At 33.8% G+C, this 21,276-nt stretch overlaps 1 protein-coding gene across 1 annotated transcript; it reads left to right on the forward strand.

Moving 5' to 3' along the window:
* The first annotated feature begins 15,552 nt into the window (after positions 1 to 15,552).
* LOC129073699 (olfactory receptor 5K4-like) lies at positions 15,553 to 16,479 on the forward strand. Its single transcript, XM_054577341.1, has one exon. The coding sequence runs from the start codon at positions 15,553 to 15,555 to the stop codon at positions 16,477 to 16,479; it is 927 nt and encodes a 308-aa protein (XP_054433316.1).
* The last annotated feature ends 4,797 nt before the right edge of the window (positions 16,480 to 21,276 follow it).

Consider the following 21,276-nt stretch of genomic DNA (forward strand, 5'->3'; position numbering starts at 1 on the left):
TGTAGGTAACTCTGTTCCTACTCCCTTTTCTCATGCTGTTTTTAAGATTCTCTCTTTAACCTTTGGCATTTTAATTATAATGTATCTTGGTGTGGCCCTCTTTGGATCCAACTTGTTGGGGACTCTCTGAGCTTCCTGGACTTGCATTTCTATTTTCTTCACAAAATTAGGGAAGTTTTCCATTATTTTTTCAAATAAATTTTCCATTTCTTGCTCTTCCTCTTTTCGTTCTGGCACCCCTAAGATTTGGATGTTGGTATGTGTAGAGTTGTCCCAGAGGTTCCTAAGCCTCTCCTTATTTTTTAAATTCTTGTTTCTTCTTTCTGTTCCAGGTGAATGTTTATTTCTTCCCTCTGCTCCAAATTGTTGATTTGAGTCCCAGTTTCTTTCCCTTTACTGTTGGTTCCCTGTGTATTTTTCATTTCACTTTGTATAGCCTTCACTTTTTCCCTTTTTTCTTGTGGCCATACTCAGTCATTTCTCTGAATATCCTGATCACCAGTGTTTTGAACTCTGCATCTGATAGGCTGGCTGTCTTTGTGTCACTTAATTCTTTTTCTGGAGTTTTGATCTTTTCTCTCATTTGGGCCAGATTTTCTTGTCTACTCTATTTGGCAGCCTCCCTGTGTTTCTGTGTATTTAGGTAGAGCTGCTTTGACTCTCCATGTGGGCACACCTGTTACCTTGTAAGGGGCGGAGCCTTAGGTATTCACCAGGGTGGGGCAACCTGCTTCACCATTTCCAGGCACTGTATGTGGGGGTAGGGTCACAGAGGGAACAATGCTGCTTGCTCAGCTCTCACCCCATTTTCAGCCACTTCCCCCATTTTCCCTAAGCAACAGGCACCTTTCCAGCTGCTGCCCTGGTGCTGATTCCCTGCATCAGTGGATTTGTGTGCATTCTAGGACCCTGTGGGCCTTTTAAATGGACTCTCCTGAGGGCCTGGCAGTTTCTTTTACTGATGCCACTCCCACTGGTTTTTACAGCCAGAGCTTATGAGGTTTTATTTTCTGGTGCTGTAAGCCTGGGTTGCGTGGTCTGGCCTGGGGCTTGGATTGCTCACTCCTCAGTTGTCCCCTCCTCTTTTAAACATGGGAAAGCCTGTACCACTGGCCACCACTGAAGCCTTGCTGCATCCTCTCTGCCCCAGCTGCCCATCTCCATCCCTCCTACCCATCTGGATGAATATTTCTTCTTTAACTCCTTGATTGTCAGACTTCCATACAGTTTGATTTTCTGGCAGTTGTTGTTTTTTGTTTTTAGATTGATTGTTAGCCTTCTTATTGTTGTGCAAGGAGGTGAAGCATGTCTATCTATGCCTCCATCTTGGCTGGGAGTCATTCACTATTTCTTCTTTAAAAAATTGTACCTTTCTCTTTTCCATCTCTTTCAGAAGATTCCTATATGAAAATTTGTTTTGGGTGATGGTATTTCCTCAGTGCTTTAGGTTTCCTTAACTCTTTTCTCCACTTTTTTCTTTTTGCTCCTCCAACTTCACGTAATTTCAAATTATCTGTTTTCTAGTTTATGGATACTCTTTCTACTTGGTCATATCTGTTGTTGATGCTCTCTATTAAATTCTTTACTTCTTCACTCATTATATTCTTCTGCTTTAAACTTCTTTTAATAGTTTTAATTTTATTGTTGAACTTTTCATTTTGTTCATGAGTTATTTATCTAATTTCATTTAGTTGTCTGTGCATTCTTGTAGTTCATTGAACTGCTTTAGGAAGATTTTTCTGAATTATTTGCCAGACAATTTATAGATTTCCATTTCCTTAGGATCAGCTATTGCAGCTTTAAATATTTCCTTTGGTGGTGTCTTATTTACCTGACTCCTTGTGATCCTTGTATCTTTCTGTTTGTATCTCTGTATTTGAGTACGTGATCTTCTTTTACAAAATATATAGGTCTTTTGGTAAAGGTAAAGATCTTTCCCTGTCAACTCAATCTGGGGTACTGGATGGATTAACTGTTAATATCCCTGGGCAGGTGAAACTTGTTACCAGAGTTTCTAGTTGGGTAAGGTCATTGTCCATGTTCAGGGATGGTGGTTCTAGGGTGCCACTGTTTGGGATCTGTCATCATGTGATTACACTGGGTGAGCTCCCTGCTCAGGCAGGGCTGCTGGCTATATCTCACAGTCAGTCAGGGCTACTAGTTCAGCTATATAATACCTTTAAGCAGGCAGGGTCTCAGCCTGTGTTCCCTGGCAGAACAGTTCCACTAGATAGAGTCTGTGATTGGTTAGGTTTATGGGCCATGCTCCACAATCACTGCTGGTCAGCAGGGGCCTCAGGCTGTGCTTCTCAACTGGATGGTGCTGCTTTCTGGCCTTCATGTTGATTTGGGTCCAATCACTGGGTTTTATAGTTGGATGAATACTAAGACTATGCATTGTGATCAGGCACGTTGCAAGTTGGGCAGGCTTCAAGGCTTTGTGATCAAGTAGGCTATTGCTGTGCTTTGCTATTGGGTGAAATTTCTGACTTGTCTTTCTAGTCAGGTGGGTCCTCCAGCTATGCCCTACAGTTAAGGCTAGATTCTAAGCTTTGTGGTCAGGTAGGGTCAAAGTCTGGGTTCCTTGGTCAGTTAGGGTTGCAGGTTATGCTCCATTATTAGACATATTCACTGATTGGGCTTCTTGCTTTGGTGAGGCTACAGTGTGTATTTTGCAAGTAGGCATGGCTACATGTTGGACTTTGCTGCAGGGTAGAGTTATATGCGGTACTCCATGACTGAGTCATACTGTAGGATGGGCTCCAAGGTATACTCAGGCTCACTGTTCAGCCTTTCTGATTATGTGGAGCTAAAGGTTACACTCAATAATTAGATAGAGCTGCAGGCTTGGCTCCCTGCCTAGGCAGTCTGCAGGATGTGGTGCATGGCTGACAGATGTAAGTGGCCACATTTCCTAGAGGGTTGAGACTAGAGGCTGGAGAGAGCAGGTGGATGGAACTACAAATTTGCTCTCCTTCTGTGTGGCCAGTAAGATGTGTTCCACAGTGACTGAGCCTATGCTTAAACATTCTTAAACAACCCCTTGATCCAGGCCATCCTGGGTGAGATATAGAAGTACCATATTTAGGCCAATCTCAATAAATAAAATTTAACTTAATGTAAAAATAAAAATTGTAAATATAATACATACTAACAGTGAAAAAAATATACAGCACAATAAATTATTAGGAAGTGGACACCCATTTAATAATTATAAAGGTAAGACATGGAACACTGGGTGCACTTAAGAGTTTACTGAGTTTATTTTTCAATCACAACCTCCTCCTTGCCATATCCTCTTCTAATAATGACATTTTTCATTCTTTACTTATTTCTGATTCTTCTACCTTTTATTTATTTTAATTTTCTTCTTTCTTTTTGCCTTATTTCATTGGCTAGAACTTTCCATATAATATTGACACCACCAAAGGAAACCAGTAAAGCTCCAGTTACCAACATCAAAGAAATGGAACTCTATGATGTGCCTGACAAGGAACTCAAAATAATCATTTTAAACTCAAGGAAATGCAATAGAACACATATAGCCAACTAAATGAAATAAAGAAAATGATGCGTGATGAAAATGAGAAGTTTCATAGGAAAAAAAGAAACCACAAAAAGAACCATACAGAAGTCCCAAAGCTGAAGACTACAATGACAGAACTCTAAAATCAATAAAGTTTATCATTCACAAGAAAGGATCAGAAAATTTAAAGATAAATCATTTAAAATTAGCCAGTTAGCAGAACAAAAAGAAAAAAAAAGTCAAGAAGTCTTTTGTTAATTATGGGATACTATGAAGTAAACAAAAATTCACTTCATTGGAGTTCCAGAAAAAAAAGAGTGAAAGGTGCTGAAAGCTTATTTAAAGAAATAATAGCTGAAAACTTCCCAAATCTTGCTAGATACATGGATATTCAGGCACAGAAAGCTTAAAGGAATTTAAGCAAGATCAACTCAAAGATTACTCTGACTCACATTATAATCAAAATGTTAAAGTAAAGGACAAAGAAAGAATTTTGAAAGTAGTAAGAAAAAAATGATTCATCACGTAAAAGGGACCCTTATAAAGCCATATGCAATTTTCTCTGTAGAAACCATACAGGCCAGGAGGAGTGAACTAATCTATTCAAAGTACTGAAAGAACAAAACTTCCAACTAAATATTATAGTCAGCAAAACTGCCCTTTAGAATTGTAGGAGAAATAAAGGCATTCCCACACAAACAAGAGATAAATTAATTCATACCCACTAAACCTATTCTATAAGAAATGTTAAAGGAAGTTGTTCAAAAGGAAATGAAAGGATGTAACCACATGAAACCATATAAAAATATAAATCTCACCAGTAAAGATAAATATATAGTCAAATTTATAATAATCTAATGCTGTAATGGTGATGAGTAAATCACTTTAATTTCTAGTATAAGAGTTTAAAAAGTAGCATTAAAAATAACTATATCTACAATAATGTTAATGGATGCACTACATTAAAAGATATGGTATGTCAACAATAACATACAATGTGACAGCAAAAGAAGTAAAAGTGTAGCATTTTTCTATTTATGTTAAAGTAAATTGTTATCAGCTTAAAATAGGCTGTTAGACCTATAAAATGTTTTATGTAAGCCTGTTTGTAACAACAAAGAACCTATAGTAGATACACAAAAGATAGAAAGAAATTAAAGCATACCAGGACAAAAATAATCACAAAAGATAACAGCAAGTGAAGAAGAGAAAAAAAACTTTAAAAAATGTCAGAAAATAATTAAAATTTTGTAGTCGTAAGTCCTAACTTATCAATAATTACTTTAAATATAAATGACTAAATTCTCAAATTAACAGACTCAGGGTAGCTGAATTCATTTAAAAAAAGATTTAATGAAATGCTGCCTACAGGAGTCTCTCTTTAGCTTTAAAAACATACATAATAACATGCAAATGATAAACAAAAGAGAGCAGATTGGCTATAAATATCAGAAAACTAGATTTACAATTAAATCATTCACATGAGACAAAGAAACTCATTATACAGTGATAAAGGAGTCCATTCACCAAGAATATATAACAATTGTAAATATATATGGACCAAACATTAAAGCATAATATTTAAAACAAATATTAATAGAACTAACGAGAAATAGGCAGCAATACTATAATAGTTGGGGACTTCAAAATTCCACTTGCAACACTTCATAGATCACCCAGACAGATGGTTAATGATGAAATAAGACATGAATAAGACTATAGACCACATTAACTTAAGATATATACAGGGTCCAGCACAAACAATGCCCTTTTTTATTACAGAAAAATCTTTCATTATAAAATCATAAACATGTAATTCTGTAACATAACAATATCACACTCAAGAACACCTTAGGACAATTTAGATGAAATGTTCAAATTGCTGTCCATCTTGCATGAGACATTCACATACCCTACCAACCACACTCAATGGCATTACTTCTGCCAGACCTTGTATATATTGAACATTATTTCCAAAAGTACCAGAATACACCTACTTCTCAAGTGCACATGAAACATTCTCTAGGGAGATCATATGTTGGGCCACAAAACAAGCCTTAGGAGATTTTAAAAAATTGAAATCATATCTAGTGATATTTTCCAACCACAATGGTATGAAACTAGACATCAGTAACATGAATAAAACTGAAGAATTCAGATTGTATGGGAGACTTCCAGACAAGATGGAGGCATAGGTAATACACTTTGCCTCCTTGCATAACCAAAAGAAGGACAACAAGAAATTTAAAAACACAAAATAATGAAACTGCCAGAAAATCAAACTCAATGGAAGTTCAACAACCAAGGAGCTAAAGAAGAAACATTCATCCAGACTGGTAGGAGGGGCAGAGATGGGCAGCCAGGGCATAGAAGACATGGGGCAAGGTGGAAGCTGGTGGTCCAGACAGTTCTAATTTTGTATGCTGATAAACTGTGAGGAACAGCTTGGGAGTGAAATAAACTGTGCTATCCAGGGTTCCACTGCAGGAAAAGAAAGCTTTAAAACCTCTAACTATAAAAATCTGTGGGGGGGTGCGGCAGTGGAAGGAACTCCTAGCCTCACTGAAGAGTTCATTAGAGCTACCCGCAGGGTTCTAGAACATACACAAACCCACCCCACACACCCCCACCCCAGGAATCAGCATCAGAAGGGCCTGATATGCTTGTGGGTAGCAGGGGAAGTGACTGAAAGGTGGCCAGAAGCCTAGCAAGCAGCATTGTTCCCTCTTGGACCCTTCACCCACATATAGTGTCATAAGGCTGTGACCCGGGTTGCCCTGCCCTGGAGAATACCTAATGCTCCACCCCTTCCAATGTAACAGGTGTACTAAGACAAATATGGCCCAAATGAAAGAAGAGATCAAAGCTCCAAAAATAGAACTAAGCGATGAAGAGATAGCAAACCTATCAGATGCACAGTTCAAAACACTGGTAATCAGGATGCTCACTGAATTGGTCTCAAAATGGAGGAAAAACTGAAGGCTATGCAAAGTGAAATAAAGAAAAATTTACAGGGAACCAACAGTAAAGGGAAGGAAACTGGGACTCAAATCAACAATTTGGAGCAGAAGGAAGAAATAAACATTCAACCAGAATAGAATGAAGAAACAAGAATTCAAAAAAAAATGGGACAACTGTAATAACATAATCAATAAAATAGATATTAAAAAATAAAATATAATAAGACTGAAGAATTCAAATACATGGAAGTTAAACAAAACACTGCAGAACAAAAAAAAATGGGTCAAAGAAGAATCAAAAGAAAAGTCACAAGGTATCCTGAAAAAAAAAAAGAAAACACAATTTACCAAAACTAATGAGAAGCAGCAAAGCAATTCTAAGGGGTAAGTGTATAGTAATAAATATATACTTTAAAAAATATATCTCAAATAAACAACCTAACTTTAAATCTAAAATAATTAGAAAAAACTAAACCCAAAGTTAGCAAAGAGAAAAAAATAATAAAAATTGGAACAAAAAGAAATAAAATAGAGACTAGAAAGATGAAAGAAAAGATAAAAAACTAAGAGAAGATTGTTTGGAAAGATAAAGAAAATTGAAACATTCTTAACTAAACTAACAGAAAAAAAGAGAGAAGACTCAAATAAACAAAATTATAAATAAAAAAGAAGACATTATAACTGTCACTATAGAAATGCATTGTTTAAGGGGCAACTATGAACAACTATAAATCAACAAATTAGATAATCTAGACCCCAGTGGATAAATTCCTGGAAACATACAACCTACCAAGACTGAATCATAAAGACAGAAAATCTGAACAGACCGATAACAAGTAAGAAGAATAAATCAGTAATCAAAACCCTACCAACAAAGAAGAGCTTAGGACCCAATGATTTCAGGTAAATTCTACCAAACACTTAAAGAAGAATTAATGCAAATTCTTAAACTCCTTCAAAACATTCAAGAGCAGGGAACACTTTCAACCTCATTTATGAGATCAGCATTACCCTGATACTAAAACAGATAAGTAGGCTACAAGTAAAAAAAACTATAGGTCAATATTTGTGATGAATATATGTGTAAAAATTCTCAGAAAATTCTATCAAACTGAATTCAATAGCACATTAAACAGCCAATATGCCATGATTAAGTGGGATTTTTCCTAGGATACAAGAATGGCTTAATATTTGGAAATCAAGAAATGTGATACAACACATTAACAGAATGAAAGATAAAGATCATATGATTATTCAATGCATGCAGAAAAGCATTTAATAAAATTCAACATCCTTTAATAGTAAAACCTTTTAAAAAATTGAGTATACATCATCTTAATTAAGGCCATATATGACAAATTCACAGACATTTAGAAGTAAAACACTGGTCAATTAAATTCAGATAGCATGGTACCAAAAGGTTATTTTTTTATCTGAAAATATACTACTGGGAGTATCATTCAATAATCAGATGGTCTGCCAATACTTTCCACTGAGAAATATATTCTGATGTTATTATTCAGCCTTTCAATGTATGTAAAAGAAATCTCCTGGTTATTCATCTGTTCATGAGAACCTGATGTGGTTATTTACCAAAACATATCTAAGACACCTACAAAGTAGCATAGCTTTATTAACTGTAATAGCTTTAGATAACAGAAAGCTCTCGACTATTTATTGATCAGACCTGACAAAATTAATACAGTATGTTGGGAAATGCCCTGTCTGGTTTCAGGGACTGTACCCTCGTGAACAGGCAAGAGAGCCCCAAGGCTAGAGATAATCAAGGAGGCCTTGATAGTGTCTAGACAAATAGTATGCTGACAGGAAAAAATCAATTTCATAGTTTACCAAGTTTTTTTTCTTTTGTAAATTTTGCCTTGCCTTCGTTCAGCGGCAATTCATAAATAATTGATTTCCCTTATATGAACAAATTTCAGTTGTTATTCTTTGAAAAGGCATTGGGCCAAATGGTCATCCGTCAGTATAGTGTGTGACATATGTTGAGAAACAAGAAGGACTTCTGTCCTTGGAAGTGCTGCTAATGATTTCCATTCATTTGTTTTCAGTCTATCATTGTACAATACATTGCAGTTTACCTGTGCTTAGTTAAATGACTTTAAAGATATGTTCTAATTTTATCTCATTTTTCTATGAAATGGTAAAGTCACCTAAACATATTTCTGGAAATTAATGTTTGAAATTAACACTGTTATTCAAGGATAAGCTAATAAGAAGGAGAGGAGGAGAAGAAGAAGGAAGAAGAAAATGGCCAAACTGACATTTCCCTTACACTCATTATAAGCACTTAATCAGTTTTAGAGATAAAATTGATGACTCTAATATCATCTGAAAAAAGCAAGAGAAAAGCATATATCGAAAGTCTCACAAACTGTACAAGAGATTTGTGTTTTTATCTACTATCATTAATAGTGAAACTCATCCTGAAATGTGTTTTGTAACACTAGTTATTGAAAACAGAACTGTTGCCCTGTTACCACCAGCTAAACATTTTAAAACTATGCACCCAGGGCATAAAAGCCTTTTGAATTTTTTTCAAAATCTATGTTTAATGTCACTAACATAAAACAACATATTATGGTGACTAAGAGCACAGAGTGTAGACTCTAGAGTCAAAAGTCACTGGTTTCAAATATTGGTATTCTAGCCTATAATATATGGGACCTGGTGGTGGTTACTTAATCCCTGTGTGTCTTAATTTCCCCATCTATAGAACTGGAATAATAATATAACCTACTTTACAGGACTGTTATGCAGTTTTAGTGAATTAGTATATTAAATGAGAAGAGTGCCTAGAGCAAAGCTGCTCACAAACTGCCAACTATCATTATGCAATACTCACTCCATTACTTTAAAAATTTAACTAAATGATGGAAGTTAAAAAGCTCCTATTGAGACTATGTAATTAAAAGTAAAGATAAAAAGTCATATATTAGTGGGGAAATGCTTATTTACCTTGAATAAAAATGCCTATACTCATTTAAGAATTGGCAGAAATAGTGCAGAAAAACAATATAGTAACAAAGCAAAATGTATTCCTTTATCATTAACAACTGCCACACAATAAATCAATGAATAAAACAAATAGAGATACCACTTCATTTGAAAATAATTATTTTTGACATTCATAGATGCGACAAAGAGGCCAAAGCCAGGGATATATGTAGAGAAACAAGATGTCATTGATATGGTTATCTTTTAATTGAAATGATTCTTAAAATACTACAATCTTTATGATATCTTGAATTGAGATGAGAGGCCATGCACAATACAGCGGTTCACTGAGAATATGTCAATATTTAAAAGAGTTGCTGAATTTAGGATGTGTTCTATATGTACTTTTATTCTAATATAAGGCAGTTATTCTAAATTCAATGATCCATTCTCTGATCAGAAGTAGCTATTCAACCAATATTTAAAAAGTAATTAACATCTTTATGTTTCTCTTAATATATAATGTGATATTTAACTAAGTGAAAGCAACTGCTTTTCAAAAGAAAATCATACAACACAAATAAAATTTTGAAAGCATATTTGGGTTTCCATACTCTGATATGATTTTCTGAGCAAAACTCATATAAGTAATATATTAAAAATTCTCATGTGTGGCCCTGGCTAGGTGGCTCACTTGGTTGAAGTGTTGTTACGTACACCAAAAGGCTGAGGGTTCAGTCTTCAGTCAGGGTACCTACCTAGGTGCAGGTTTGATCCCCAGTCAGAGCATGTATAGGAGGCAACCGATCAATGTTTCTCTCTCATGTCTAAATTTCTCTTCCCCTTTCTCTCTCTCTCAAATCAATAAACATATCCTCGGGTGAGGATTATTAAAAAAATTCTCATGTCTGCATATATTTTTTTAAAACTTGGAAACAGAATTTTCTAACCAACATGAAAGTATAAAAATATTGCAAAGAGTTTCAAGGACATTTGAGCCTATTTTTAAATATAAAAATTTAGCACATTTTGATTAGTTTCCATGAACAGCTGAATGACATCAGAGAATATGGTAATTTATTAGCTAAATATTAGAAAAATCCTTTACAAGTTAGGAGTTAGTATTTAAAATAAAGTACCATAATTTTGAAAATGTACTAAAGAATACACTTTTTTGTTTCCACAAATGTGTATTTGTGAGGAAAGGAGAATCTATTGTAATACAAAATATGGAGAGAAAACAGCCAGAGATATAGGCATAAAAAATGTTTTCACAGAAACCGGAAGAAACAATGAATTCAGAGTATGGTCAACAATACCAAATCATATAGTTATTTAATTAGGATAATAATTGTCAAAAGTGCTTTGGATTTGGTGGTTAGGATATGAGCGGTGAGGCTGGTAAGAGAGCAGTGTCAGCAAAATGGAGGGACAGAAGCAGAATGAGTTCAAACCAAACCTCCCAACTTCTCCTATTTCTAGCATGTTCCGGACACTGGCCACCCTGAATTACTCTCCATTCCTTAAATACAGGATCTGGCAGAAGCAATGCCTGCTTGAGTGTGGTTGGTACCGTAATAATATGGGGTAGTAATTTATAGTTTTAATTTGAACATTTCACCTAAAATGTCATATGGTGGTCTTGACTGAGATATTGTTATGTTACAGAATTACATGCTTATGATTTTGTAATAAAGAGAGGTGTTATTTGTGCAGGACCGTATATTTTCTATGAGTTAAAGCTTCCATGCCTTTACCTTTAATCATGCTGTTCCTTCAGCCTACAATATCTTACCACACATTTTCTGTTTATTGAAATCTAATCTATCCTTCCACTTTGCAAACCACTTCTTTGCAAAGTTTTTTCCCAGTCTCCTAAGTTATGTCCTTCACTGAGTTTCCATATACCTTGTATTCAGTTCTATTTTGATATTTAACTCAGAATGAGCTGCTCTTTATACAGCTCTGTAAGTGATGTCCTCTTAGATTGCTTGCTCTATGATGGCAGGGTTCTTTCGTATTTATCTGTGCAACTTCCTTCCCAACCTCACCCCTACTGAGGGGTCCTCTTTGCTCAATGTCTGACTCAATGACTTGTCTTTTAAAATCACCCTATGAATGCTGAATTTCATTTAAATAAAATCTCTGCAACTAAATCAATAAGCATTCTTTAAGGGCCTATATTATCTGGTACAATGAGAGATTTGCAGTATGAAAAGTTAAATAGAAAATTCAGCTGAAAGTAAACAAGACTCATATAAAGAAAAACCAAATGAATGAACATCCAAGTGAAGTATAATTAAAAGGTCCTTCTATGCCAAAGATAGTTAATTATTTTGCATCTCAGAATGTTTAATATGTTTTCATGAAGGAAATAGGTGTCATATAAAGATTAAATAGGACTTGGGCAAAGGAATGGGTTGCACAGGGCAAGGGCATTTTAGATGAGAAGTAGATCCTGAGTAAGTATTCTAAGTTAGGATTTAAATCTAATGCATCAAGAAATAGAGAATCGATAGGTATGTTTTTGGAGATCGATTCTTAAAGATTAATGGTAGAAAATAAGCCCTAGTTGGTGTGGCTCAGTGAATTGAGCGCTGGCCTGCAAACCAAAGGTCCGTCAGTTCAATTCCCAGTCAAGGCACATGCCTGGGTTGTGGGCAAGGACCCTAGTAGGGGGCGCATGAGAGGCAACCACACATTCCTGTTTCCTTCTCTTTCTCCTTCCCTTCCCCCTTCTCTAAAAATAAATAAATAAAATCTTTAAAAAAAAATAGAGTAATAGGTGAAATAAGACCAGTTCCATGGAGACCTTGAAATACTACATAAAAGATAAAGACTTGGTTTCGAGAGTAATGAGGGGCCAAAAACATTTCCAATCCATAAGAGTATATTTATAATATAAAAATGGTAGATATGGAACACCAATTAAAAAGTTCTTTTATGATACATAAGTGAAAAAAAGAACACATTATCAGTGTTGTTTCAGAGGATGACTCTATAGCGCGGTCAGATTCATCAAAGGGAGTAAAAGAAGAATGCAATCATATTTTTGTCTTCTTTCCACAAATCAAAAGTCTCTCTTCACATTTTGGCTTAAAATTCCACTTTTTCCATTACATGATCAATATGATTTTCTTCTCTCTGCTATAATTTTCAAGTAAAGAGGATAAGAGAGAGAGAGGGGGAACAAAGAACAGAGAGGGGGTAGTGGGAGGGAGAAGGAGAGAGGTATCTCAACTGCATAAAAAAATAAACATGATCCTCCTTGGAGAAGTGTCTGTTCAGGTCTTTTGCCCATTTTTTAATTGGATTGTTACAAAGGGCCCAGAGACATATGAAAGGATGCCCAGCCTCACTAGCCATCAAAGAGATGCAAAGTAAAACCACAGTGAAATACCACTTCACACCAGTCAGAATGTCCGTCATAAACAAACCAACAAACAAGTGCTGGCGAGGTTGTGGAGAAAAGGGAACCCAGTACACTGTTGGTGGGAATGCAGACTGATGCAGCCACTGTGGAAAACAGTTTGGAATTTCCTCAAAAAACTAAAGATGGAACTGCCTACTCTTCCTGACAGCATAGATAGAACTAGATAGCATTATACAAAGTGAAATAAGCCAGGGGGCTAAAGACAAATACCATATGATCTCACCTGTAAGTGGAATCTAATCAACAAAACAAACAAGCAAGCAAAATATAATCAGTGACATGGAAATAAAGAACAAACTGACAGTAACCAGAGGGGAAGGATGAGGGGGATAATGGGGCAAAGAAGAGGAAGGGTCATCAAGGAACATATATAAAGGACCCACCAGCAGACAACTGGGGGAGGGGAGAATTGTATGTCGGAGGTGGGGGTGGGTAGGGCAGGAGAGAGTAATGGGGGGGAAATGGGGACAACTATAATTGCACAACAATAAAAAAAATAATCAACATAATCCTTTGCTGACTCTAGTGATGGTCATTTAGCTTAACCCCTGAATCTCAAAGGATCTTTATCTTTCACTGATGCTCTTTGGTTTAATTGTGTTTTAGAAACCATGTCTCTCAGGTCAGGCATTTCTGCTGAAATACCATGATGCCAGTGCCAAGCAAATCCCTCTAGAATCAACAGAAAACTTTAACTTTGCCTGAGGCTAACATAATTATTGTCACTGACCTATTGGTAGAGAGAGTATCCTAGAGTTACATAATTTATTCCCAAATGTTTTAAAGACCCAGATTTTTTTAATTTATCTAAAAACAAACATCAAGTGGCCAATTAGCTAGTATACGATATGTGTCATTTTATATGAGGACTGATTTCTAATATACTTACATGAAAGCATTAAAATGCAGAAATACACACTTTCCTAAAATACCTCAGCACTTTTAATTGGTTTTGCATTTTATCCACGTAAGTGCTTCCTTGGTCTGTGTCTAAATTAAAGACACCCTAGAAAGTCATAAAGAAGTACAGTACAGTGGATCATTCTGTCCTATTCTGAGTTCAAAAATACTATCATCTTCTCAGTAAACATACAGGTAAGGCTACAAATTACTCTGTAAAATAATTATGGGATGTAAAGTAATATTGATTTCTAATTCAGTTGAATAATTTGTATTTCACATTGAGGGAAGAAGAATGAGTTTTCACTCATTATTCTGATATATTATCTTTTACGTAAAATAGTGATTATTGAAAATTAAACCAAAGTTCATAGGATAAATATTTTCAATTGATTTATCATTATGTTTTGCTAAAATAATAATAAAAAGCTGTCTTTGATACTTTCACTAAGTTTTCCAAAATACTATAATTCTAAAAGGTATTTTTAAAGAGGACCTAAAATATAAAGGGTAAACTTATTTTATTCATTTGATTGTAACCTTCTAGTGATGAGTTCAGAAAACTTTACCGTACTATGCGAGCAAATAGAAAAATAGTATATTAAATTCAGTGTAGACAATGATAAGAAACAGAAAAAAAACTAACCAAAGTATGTTTTAAAAACAATGTACTTCAATTAACTATTGTAGGTTCTTCTTCAAAAGTGTCTGAAAAATGCTGAGGCCAAATACTTTTAGCAATTTCTGGGAGAAAAGAAAGATGATTTTGGCATTCTTAAAAATCTATATTTCTTATAATATTATGGTTGCTAAACTATAATAAATATATAATCAATTTGGGTGATCATTGAATTCCAATAAATATAAGGGGGTTAGAAGTAAATGAGTTTGTAAATGTAAATAATCATATAATTATTATCTGCATATAATCTGCATATACATGCAGAACCTTCATGGGGTTCACCAAAAGTGAAGACATTAATTTCTATATAAGAAGTTTCAGAGAGTACAAGATAGGTATTTATCATGACATATGCATACTGTGAATGGAGACCAAATCTTGTAATATTAGACATGCATGTAGGATACTTACAACTAGAGACAGAAAATATTAAGATAAACAGATAATTAAGAACAATAATTTGTGGGGGATGTGTTATGTTAATATAGGCATAAGATTCAGAATGTGTTGCAATAAATATAAAAATATCAAAATTAATTTACTCTTATACTGTCGCAAAGGCAAATATGTATTCCTTTGAAATATCCTGTGGTAAACTTAGCTGTGAAGGGATACTAAACAAGAGGAACCATTTTAAAAATCCACTGTGATTCTGTGGAGTTCTTAACATTAGACACTTAAAATAGCTAAAGAGCAATTTGTTTTCAAATACCACATCAGTTCCATAGGAAAGTACTTTAAACTTATTTATTTGTTTTCCTGGAGGAATAGACACCATAAGAAAATGTCTTTTAATTTTGGAAATGCCAAATTATATGCAAGGACTAGGACTTCCCACATCAGCGTTGGATAATTCATGCAGAAAAACAGCTATTCTCTCTTGAGAATTCACACAGCATTTCTAGACAATATGTACACTATCTGTGATACTTGTCTTCTCACAGACTTGACCTACTGTGTTAGTTTTCAGGAGACAGTACATGATGATTGAAGAGTTTTTTCATTTTGTATATGGAAATATTAGGGGGCAGAATTACACCACTCTACCTTAGAATTTCATTTCTCTATGATTTCTATCTCAGCCAAGAAGCCAGGAATGGCTAAGGAAAATCACTCGTTGACAACTGAGTTTATCCTCATAGGATTTACAGATTATCCAGAGCTGAAGATCCTTCTGTTTCTGGTGTTCTTTGCCATCTATCTGATCACGATGATGGGTAATCTTGGCCTGGTGGCACTGATATTTGTGGAACATCATCTGCACACACCAATGTACATCTTTTTGGGCAACTTGGCTCTGATGGATTCCTGTTGTTCTTGTGCCATTACTCCCAAGATGTTAGGAAACTTCTTTTCTGAGGACAGAATAATTTCCCTCAATGAATGTGTGGTACAAATTTATTTTCTCTGCCTTGCTGAAACTGCAGACTGCTTTCTCCTGGCAGCAATGGCTTATGATCGCTATGTGGCCATATGTAGCCCACTGCAGTACCACACCATGATGTCTAAGAAACTCTGCATTCAGATGACTATAGCGACCTTCATAGCTAGTAACCTGCATTCCATGATCCATGCAGGGCTTCTATTAAAGTTAACTTTCTGTAGATCTAATAAAATTGATCACTTTTTTTGTGATATCCTTCCACTCTATAGGCTCTCCTGTACTGACCCTTATATCAATGAACTAATGATATACATTTTTTCAATGCCAATTCAAATCTTCACCATTGCCACTGTCTTGACTTCTTATATTTGCATCCTTTTTACTGTTTTAAAAATGAAATCCAAAGAAGGGAGAGGTAAAGCATTTTCTACCTGTTCATCTCACTTTCTGTCTGTCTCAATATTTTATATTTGTCTTCTCATGTATATTCGACCATATGAAGAAGAGGATAAAGATATACCAGTGGCTATTTTTTATACAATAGTAATTCCTTTATTAAACCCTTTTATTTATAGCCTGAGAAATAAGGAGGTAATAAAAGTTCTGAAAAAAATTACACAGAATCATATTCTTAAATGAACTTCATCCTCAATGGAAACATTTTAATTTATTAAAATGGTTTCATAGATAAGAGACATAGAAAAAGAAAAATATATTTTCATGTAAAATAATAATCTCTAAATTATTCTTGTATTTCAAAAAAAAGATATATGAATGGAATTTCAAAATTGTCTGGCAAATCTTTAATCCAAACTCCACTATTACCAAGTAAAGCAGGAGAAAACTCAATGGTAACTTTCCATACCAGCTCTCATTACTCTCATGGAATTGTGTCAGACTATTGTTCCAAACCTCAATAAATTAACACAGCATCAAAATTAAATGTTTAAATGTGCATCAAAGTCTGCCTTGATTAACCTTTTCTAGTTAATGGAAGACATTATATCTAATCTGATGTAGAGTGTTTGAAACATTTACAATTTCTTGGCAGAAGTCTGTTCATTTTCATTCAGAAAATTGACCTGGTAGTCATGTAGATTAGTTTGTGTGCAGAGAGAGACTAGGAGCAAACTAATTGCAGTAATCTATTTTTAAAGTAATTATGTTTAATCTAGATAAGATTCATGAATGGACAGTAAAATGGGATGAGAAGAAATACACACACACAGAGTCAAATATGCATTTTGTAGCAAATTATAACAAGTTGGCTACAGTAGATTAGGGCCTACTTTAACCTGTAGTATGATTGAGGTTCTTTGCCTTTTTAAAAACATCATTAATGTTATGTATTATGGAATATAGAACATCAACTTACATGGTAAATATTCAATAAGCATTTAAAACATTAATGAAGTCTGTTTTATTGTTTTATATTTTTAAGTAATAGTGAAATTAATTAATATCTTATTTGTTTATTGGCCATTTTTACTTCTATAAATTATCTGTTAATTTTTTAAGTCTTTATGTTATTTCTTAACTTATTTGCAGTACTGTTTACAGAGAAAAGATATTAAAGTGGCAAGATTATTTGTGGCAAATGATTTCTATATGTTAATAGTATGTCAATATTTGTTATTTCTAAATTGATAAAAATTAAAATTTGATATGCTCACATACATTGATTTTTGTATTATATAATCTTTTATGTTTTTTGTTTAGAATTTCTTAATCTGAGATATACTATTAATCATTTCTTTTTCTCTTTTTCTTTTATCTCTTCCTCTTCACTTTCCTCTTTATTTCTTTTTTTGATAGTTTAAATTTTTGCACTTTTGATTCTATTTGAAATTTATCTGTATATGGCATGAGTTGAAGACTTAACTTTATTTGGCTTGTTTTTACAAAAAGCACCCACAGGTTAATTTAACTCAAATAAGCATCCAAAGAGGACTTCTTTGGGAACCTGGCAAAATAATTCTAAAAGTTTTCTGGAAAAATAGTAATAAATAAAGCAAATAGACTTGATGTTTATAGATTTAAATATATAATTTAGTGCCAGTAACTAAAACAATTTGATTTTAAATCAAGAATCAGTACATGGATCAATTTGAAAAGTCAGATTATCCACATTTTATTACTCCCATATAAAATAAGAAGAGCATCACAATGAGAAAGAAAGAATTGATAGTGAATGGTCCTAGATAAATTGGTTAGCAGTTTATTTCTTCCATTTGTATTAAAAGTTATGTTCTCATTCAGAGATATTTTATGAACACATTTTTTATCTTTCTTTTCTCATAGCTTAAATTTTTATACATAGCACTTCTACTCAACTGGGATTCATTTTAGAATGTTGAAAATTAAAATCTGATTTTTTATAGTTAACCAGTAGTTCACCAGCATTTACTAACTCTTCCTTTACTTACTTCTCTTATGACTCCTTTTTGTTCATTCATAATCATACACTCACAGGCACCTGCATATAGAGAGAAGATTAATTCTCGTCTCTCTATTCTGCTCAACAGAAACAAGGACAGACAGTCCCAATATCTACACCTATATTCTGTTAGGGAAGAGAGACTTTTAAAGAAGTAATTAAACAAAGCAGCAATGACTTTTATGAGAGGAAAAGATTCTTCTGCCTCTAACCATAGTCTGAATATTAGGATTCTATAAGTTTCAAGTATAAAATTCTTTATGCTATACTTTCCATTCTTTTTTTTATGACATATTTTTTTTACTGCTTTTAATATCATCAACATAAAGAAGGCTGAGAATGTATATTTCTAGTTCTGACACATTTTCTAGATCTCCAGGTTCATGTATTCAACTGCCAAGCAGGACATAATTATTTGAATGTCTCAAAAACACATTAAATTTTACATGATCAAAAAGTACCTTAGAATTTTCCCCAAAACATGGTTTTCCCTGGTCTTCTCTGTCCTGTTGTAGCAGCCTCCAATCAACTGGGCAAGGAAGAAATTAGGAGCAATTCTCCATCTCTCTTTGCTCTCATATCCAAACTTTCACAAGATCTGGCAACTGGCTCTAAAATATATCTGAAATGTGCCCAAATCTCTCCATTTACACTAACTACCTTTACACAATTCCATGCTGCCATCATCTCTTGCCTGGACATTATCAAACGATTCAGACTAGTCCCCCTCTTCATTGCTTCTTTTATTTTATTTGTAGTGTTTATTTTTATTCAAAAACCAATTTTAAAAATAGCGCTGAAAAGTACATTGTAAAATGGCTGGTTTTATGCTCACCAAGACCTATGCATTTTAGCTACAACCACTTTATAATTGTTCCAGCTGTTTCTGTAAAAATTTACCTTTATATTTCTTAGTATAATTGTAGACATATTAATAAACTTTCTGTTGTGGTAAATGAACATTTATTATTTATTTATTTATTTATTTATTTATTTATTTCTCTTTCCCCATGCCCTCATGCTTGATGGTATATCATGATTTTCCGTAATTTGATAATCAGTTTTCGTTAGGGACATGCAAATCTTTTTCACCACTGAAACAACTAGTGTACCATGCTTATATTTTCTTTTCTGTGCAATTTTTGTAGGATTTTTAAAAAGTTAATAAAACTTTATCTTCCCATTTGTTCAATTAAGTCTATTGTGTATCTATCCAATATGTTCCTTAAAAACTCAACCGTATCAAATAATCTTTTCTTCTTTTTTGTCTTAGAGATTTTTCCTGGTGTCCTCTGTGCTCTTGTTCTGGTCTAGTAAGATTGTTCTCTCTGAGCCCATTGTATCAGCTGTCCTGCTGAGACTTCCTTTTACTGAGTTACTGTGTTAGACTGTTTGCAAGCTCTCTGTCTTGCTCGGCAAGGTTCATTCTGTCATTTAGCTAAGGAATTTTACTTGCCTCTGGCCAGTCAACATTTGGTCTTGACATGTTGCCAATCATCTTTGTTCTTTAATCACAAATGATTAATAATTTGGTTTCTTTGAAATTCTAGATTTGAAATAATTTTCATTCCAACATTGCATGCATTCTTTATATTCTAGCAAGCACTGATACTTTTGAGAAATTGCATGTCATTCTGATTCCCATTCTCTTGTTGTCTCTCTTGAAACTTTCAGAATTTACATCTGGCTTTATAAAAGCTCAGAATGATTATCTTTGACATTTTTTCCATTCATTTTTCAAAACAGCGATGGAATCTTTGTTCTTTTATCTTTGCCTTCTTGGCTCTGTTTTCTGTTTTATTTTATTTTCTTTCTCCTTTCCTTTTCTCTCCCTCCCCTTCTCAATTTGTTCTCTTCCCCTTTTCTATCTCTTCCTTTTCTTCTGTCTACTCCCTTTTTCTCTACTCTTTCTTTCCCTACCTCACTCCCCTGCCTTGCCCCTCTTTCTTTCTCTCTCTTTCACTGTACAGATTCAAACCCAAGAGACAACAAATAGATACAATTCTCATAGTAAAAGTAGAATTAATAATACACCTAATTACCAGCTTTCCAAATAAATTGTTTTTCTAATATCTTATGAAGATCATTAATATTTTAAATATTATCATTATAAACCCACAGATTTTATTGTTTTATATGCCTAAGTCCATTATAATTATTATTCCTTATCTCAAATTTGGCATGTAGGAACTTAACTCAAAAACTTCAAGGTGGTTTCTTAGCTCTTCTGATATGGCTGCAGTCTGATGGATTACTTGTTCCTTGATACAAGCTAGGCTTGTTGCATTTCTTGCATGACAGTGAGACTATAGATATTTTTCTGAATAAACCCTATAAGCAATAATGTTCATTAGTTTCTTGTCCATATTTCTTCTGTTATTTTTTAAAAATAAGAAAACACACAAACATACATGCATATCTACACAATCTTATTTCCCCTTCTTTCTCACTCAAATGGTAGCATGTACCCACACACACTTTGTGCCTTTTTTTTTTTTTTTTACTTTACAATGTGATTTGGGAATCATTTCATATCATATGTACTGATATTTCTTTTTATAGTCACAAAGTACTCCATTTTGTGTATATTCAACTGTCTTCTTATGTATTAGTTTTTAGATGGTTACTTACAACTTATCAGATACATCTCTAGTCATACATTTATTTGGAGGATTTTTGCATCACTTCATTTTAGTTTTATCTGTGTATAAAGTACAGAGGTCAGATTCCTTTTTGAGAAAATCTGAAAATCTTTTTATTAGTAACAGTTTAATAGTTTAATAATTTAGTGTAATAGTTTAAATTATTCCATTTATATTAATTTATATGACTGGTTTAAACTCTCATATTACTTAACTGACATTTACCAACTATATTATGTTATCTTTAATGTTTATAAGGCTTGTCTTATTTACTTTTCATATATCTTTTTGTATTTTAGATGGTTTGAATTATTGTTTCACTTGTTAACTTTATGTTAATTTATTGCATAACATTAC

The sequence above is a fragment of the Pteronotus mesoamericanus genome, unplaced genomic scaffold (genome assembly GCF_021234165.1).
Source record: "Pteronotus mesoamericanus isolate MK-2021 breed Mesoamerican mustached bat unplaced genomic scaffold, CSHL_Meso_final contig_42, whole genome shotgun sequence".
Taxonomy (NCBI): Eukaryota; Metazoa; Chordata; class Mammalia; order Chiroptera; family Mormoopidae; genus Pteronotus; species Pteronotus mesoamericanus.